The sequence below is a fragment of the Scardinius erythrophthalmus genome, assembly GCF_964197995.2.
Source record: "Scardinius erythrophthalmus genome assembly, chromosome: 1".
Taxonomy (NCBI): Eukaryota; Metazoa; Chordata; class Actinopteri; order Cypriniformes; family Leuciscidae; genus Scardinius; species Scardinius erythrophthalmus.
The window spans coordinates 3422737-3428451 of record NC_138221.1 but is presented as its reverse complement, the minus strand read 5'-3'; the positions used below and the strand labels follow the sequence as shown (position 1 = coordinate 3428451).

At 37.3% G+C, this 5715-nt stretch overlaps 1 protein-coding gene across 1 annotated transcript; it reads left to right on the top strand.

Annotated features, from left to right (window-relative positions):
• Window positions 1–391: 391 nt before the first annotated feature.
• On the top strand, window positions 392–5450 carry LOC308687328 (uncharacterized protein; the record flags this gene model as incomplete). Its single annotated transcript, XM_081359805.1, has 6 exons — window positions 392–635; window positions 729–913; window positions 1303–1602; window positions 1700–2050; window positions 5203–5283; window positions 5395–5450. Exons 2-6 carry the CDS (start codon window positions 853–855, stop codon window positions 5448–5450), a joined length of 849 nt encoding a protein of 282 aa, XP_081215931.1. The 5' UTR covers window positions 392–635; window positions 729–852.
• Between the last annotated feature and the right edge of the window lie 265 nt (window positions 5451–5715).

Sequence of the window (5715 nt, the reverse complement as noted above, 5' to 3'; positions counted from 1 at the left end):
ACATGATAATCAATATATTTTTCTCTAGCTTAGTTGTTACTGAAATATTTTGGAAGATTTATAGGCTGCTATGGTTATTGTTATTATTTTATGCAGCACTGCGCATAGCCTATGCCTATAAGGCACAATAAACCTGATGTTCATTATTATTGGAAACATTTATGTGTGTGTGTGTGTGTGTATTCTGTGAATTTTAAAAAGCAATTTTAACCAGAAAAATCTAAAATTTATACCCAAAATCGTGCAGGCCTATAGTTTCTCTTGATATCAGTATGTTCACTTTTTTTTTTTTTTCAGGGCCCAGATGCCACTCCTGCTGACTTCAACATTCACATGAGTCTCTGTACATGAACATGGTAAAGTGAAAATCAAACACCTTGGAAATGAAAGGTATGTACAATGCTTTTAGGAATGGCACAAAGGTCTCTGTCTTTGGATAATAGTTTTCAATGAGTGCTTTTTTGACATTTGTTTTGTATCTTTGGATTATGTTGTGTTGTAAATAAATCCAAACAATTTAAAAGCCATTCTTTTTTTAAATCTCCTCATTTACAGTATTGTGCAAGGTTGCTCAGAATGATAGGGCCCTGATAGCTCCTAATAGGGCCATTAGGGAGTGTCTTTGTCTTTCTCAGGTGAGAAAAGCTTACTCAGAGTCATGACCATTCAAGACCACAGAGCAAAATCCCCAGTGTTAAAATACACAGTCTATATATGTCACTATATAGCAACGGATTTAAACACTCGGTTGGTCAGATGAGAGGAAGTTAATAACCACAGGAGGAGCTGATGATGTTTAAAGGAGGAGCTGTAACTATATATAATGAAGAGAAAGACTGACAGAAACAGAAAATGGCTGATAAGTGTGATCTGTGTGTGCTGGGACTGATCATTCTCTCTTCACTTCTCACAGGTAAAGAAATCTGTATTTTCTCTAAAGACATTTAGTGGAATTAGTCTGGAAAGAGTTCATTTGAACATGCTCAGTTTATTCTTGCACACATTCACGTTGTGATCTCAGAGTTGTGTATTGATACACACAGATCATACTGTATTATTCCTGATACTGGACATAGTGTCACTCAAACATCTGATGATGAAGAATTATCTTCATATTAAGAGTGTGTGAGTGATTTGAACAGCTCTCTGATGAAGACTAATAGTTTATTCTGGAGAGTGTGTTGTTTGCTTTAAGTCAGGGAAAATACTATGATTTAAAACTTCTGCTTTTTATGCTGGTGTGTTTTATGTTTCATTTATTAATATATATCATAATGATCACTGAGATATACTGTGTTTCAGGAACCAGTGGAGATGATGATGTGTTCATCAGTTCTGGTGAAAATGTCTCTCTGTCCTGTAATAAAGCTCTTTCTGACTGCAACTCAACTACATGGATCTACTATAACGGTGATGAACTGATTACTGGAGGGATAAAGAATAAAGACACAGAGAGACATGAGAGACTGAGTCTGGAGTCTGACTGCTCTCTGAACATCAAGAACATCACAGAAGAAGATTATGGATTATACAGATGCAGACAATATGTGAATGGAGAACAACAAGGACCTGATGCTGATGTTCTTCTGAATATTCTTCACGGTAAGTTTATGATTATGTGGTCAATTTAAAAAGGGCAGATTCTCCCTTTAAACTCAGATGATGATTGAAGAGTCTGTGATTTGTGTCTTGTGTTCAGTTTCAGTGTCTCCATCATCAACTTTATCTTCATCATCTTCATCATCCTCACAGACTGAGATCAGTCCAGGCCGCTCTGTGACTCTCTCCTGTCAGTTGTATTCAGTTTATAGACTCTCCTGTGATTCTTTGGTCCGTTCTGAGGGAGTTGAGCTGTTGTGGGTGAATCAGGCTGGTGTTGATCTGAAGACAGACTCCAGATATCAGATATTATCATCATCAGATCAAGATCACTGTATCATCAGTCTGACTACAACACTCCTGAATGAAGATGACAACAGAGAGTGGAGATGTCAGCTTACTCGCAGAGATCAACTCTTGACCTCAGTCAGATACACTGTCAAGTATTCAGGTGAGAAAACACTCTTTTCTGACAGATTTGTGAAAACTTCCACAGATTGGCTCTACTCTTTCTGATGGCTTCATACGTTTTGGAGTTGTAAAATATTAGTGGTCAAAGTCATAAACCGCATACAATCCTTATAATCCCCAATATTGGCCTCCTACATGGGTCATACATGATATATTGCATAAATCAGACGAGTGTATTAAAGCCTAAAATGACCCATGTAGGAGGTCGGCTTTAGGAATTATAGGTTAATTATAGGTTTATTTGCAGAAGCTCAACTGTGTTTCACTCTCATATAAACCAGGAATAAATTATACAGTAACACAGTAATACAGTAATACAGTAATACAGTACAGTCTCTTCTCAACTACTGCCAGTCTCCTCCTGACAGCTTGAGAGTGAAGTAAGAAGATAATAGATGACAGACTCGTGCACATATTCATCATTTCTGTGATGTGAAGCTCCAGTATTATGTGATGATGATGTTGTGTATATGTGGTGTAACAACATTGGCTATTTGAATCATTCGTTCGTTTGATTCTGAATTAACAAATTCGGACTCTCTGTGTTTTCTAAGCAAATTCCTGCCCAAAACGTTCTTTGCTAAGCTTATCAGAGCTTGTAACCTCCTGACTTCGAAATTACAAATCATACGCCAGGCTCCATAAAGACTGGAACCAATTGACTTTTACGACACTAATGTCACCTCAGAGACATTCCAAACCCCCCTTTTCCCTCTCTGGACCACAGAGAGATAACGAAACTTGAAACCTTCTACACACACACACACACACACACACACACACACACACACACACAAACATCCTCCTATAGAAATATAGTTTTAATGTATGTAACTCAGATTTGGGTTTGATCTTCCTGTACGCATGTTTTATTAATTCGTTTGACCATATAATTGTGATTTTCTAGAGGTGTGGTTTTGAAATGTATTCTTTAATCAATAGTGTTTTAGTTAGAGAGGGTTCACTAACATTCTCTGGCAATCCCTTCCCCCCTGTGTGGAACTGTGTTTTATTACCTAACAGGAATGTTAGCCAGAAGAGCAGAATTAGGTGTTCATCCTAGATATTTTATATGTATAACCATTGAAGAAATATGTAAGCCTGAATGTAATTTCTCTTTTTCATGATTGTTCTTCTCTGTGATGGGTTTTTGTACTCTTGTAAACCGTAAAGGAATAAGGTTTCAGATGTGCACCCGTTGCAATCATAGATATGCCATGTGGATCTTTTTAAAAAAAGTCTAATTTTCATTCCCACTTGTAAATGCACATCACATTTTAGGTTAGTCTTATTCCCAGTTTGTTAATCGAACTTTTAATACTTATCTTACAGAGTAAGAAGGTACTTCTAGGCCGTAGCTTTTAAACATACCAAATTTGGTCTTGAATTGAACCTCCATATACCCGTAGGAAAGATATGGATACCAAATTATGATAAAATGCATTTTACTGCAGTTATAATTGTTTAACGTAGAAATGGCATGATCCTAAGACTGCCATAAAACATGCAAATCAAACTCATAGTGAGACAAAGAACTTTTCTCCCGCCTGGAATTTCGCATTCCAATTGGCTCAAGCCCCAGGGAGGAGTGAAATTCCTGTGCCCTAGAAAAGCGGTTACACTCCGCGTTCTGCTGAGTTGAGTTCGGTATTTTCTTTCGTCTTGTTTGTTCCTGCTTGTTCGAACCCTCCTCATCAGGGAGACCATCAATGGCTCCCGTTTAGGGGGCTTGATATTTTATTTTCTTTAAGTCTTTTAGTTTTGTTTCGTCTTCGAACTTCAGCCGACAACTTCAACTCAGAGGAAAAGACTGTTGAAAATCCCGCGGCGCGCGCTCGTCTTCATTGAGGACGTGCACGAGCACTGCGTCTGAGGAAATTCCTGGCTCCATGGGACCTAGGAAGTCCTCATCTCCGTTTTATTTTCTTTACTAAGTTTTATTTTCATATTCGTTACTCCCTCCACAAAGGGAACCGAACTCTGAATCATGTTTCTGGCCACTTCACGTTTCAGTGAACCTTTAAACTGCGCGCGAGTCTACGCGCCCCGAAGACACGAGGAAACACGCCCCGCTCTTAAAGGAGCTCTTCTTCAGCAAATACAAAGAGAACCATGTACCATGCAAGTATCGATTATTGAATTGAACTTACAATGTGATTTCTTTGTTGTCTCTTACGGGTTACTGTCGGTGATTTTTGCCATGCTGAGATCATCTCGGTGATCTCTCTCATCCTGAAACTTTAGTTTCACTTTCTCCCTTCCTCTCCCTCTCTCATCTGTTATCCGTTTAGTCTTGTATTTTGTTTTCATGTCCTGTACATACATTTACTCGTGTAAATTGTAGAACTTGTATTCCTTAGTTCGATGTAGTATTAGTCCAATTATTAAATTCCATATGCCCTTGACTGACTCTGATTTAATTGCCCATGTTACTTAGTCCCTGAAATGTTCGATCTTAGCTATATGCTTTATCTTGGCTACGATTTAAGTAACCTAATTTTAGTCTACAAACACCGAGAGTGTCTTTTCAAGGCCTGGAAGAGATACTCTTTCTCGTGTTTGTAAGAAGGATAATTTTCCTTGAGAGTTAATTTAATCTTACGAACAATCTGTTCGCTGGACAAACAGATTGTTTGATAACTAAATTAATTCCATTAAAGTTATCCCATAACTTCGAGCTGAAATAAGAACAATTGATGTATTAATGACGAACCATAACCCGTTATGGTAATCGTTCATATATCAATCTAGTTCAGCTGCGATAAATTAATGTAACTGTAACATACAAAATATTAATCATATTCATGATTAATTATTAAAATTCCCTATAGATCACTTGAGCTAATATTAATATTAATATTAATGTACGACCATTGTTCTTACAGTGGCATTATGTGTTGAACTGAACTAACAGACGTGATCCACAGATCCAGCTGATACAGCATCAGAAACTGAAGTCAGTGTGACTGCTGGATCATTATACAGAGGTACGACACGTTCATTTATACTGACAGCTTTATAACATTAAACTATCAGTCAGTCTGTAAATGCTTCATCAATAACTGTTGATAGTTGAATACCCTTGACTTCAGTCATGTACAGTTTCTCTTCTTCCTCTCATGTTTCCTGCAGTGATTGTGATTATTGTTGAGATGGCAGTGTTTGCTGCTCCTACTGTGATTCTTCTTCAGATCATCTGTGCAAGAAGAGCTGGTGAGTTTTGAGCCGCACACAATCTGATGATTCACACTCATCTGATCTGGAACAATCTGCAATCATGATAAAAACACATACGAGAGGTCAGTCAATGCTTTTATTTTGCAGGGAGGAAGGACTCGAAGCACCCAGAGGAAATAGAGATGCCGACAATATTAGAATAAAATACTGATGAGTTTAGAGCCAATCTGCAGCAATATTTACAATAGCAAAAACTTACAGAGGATTGTTCATTGTTTTATTTTCTTCTTCTCAGAAAACTGAGCACTTATAGTGACATAATCATGTTTAGATTAAAATGTTTGTTTTTTTACATATAAAAAGCCAGATTTATTTTCATTTACAGTATATGGATTTTATGGATATATTTGCCTACAGTGTTGAAAGTCATTCTCTTGTGCTTCATATGTAAACTGCTTTAAATATAAT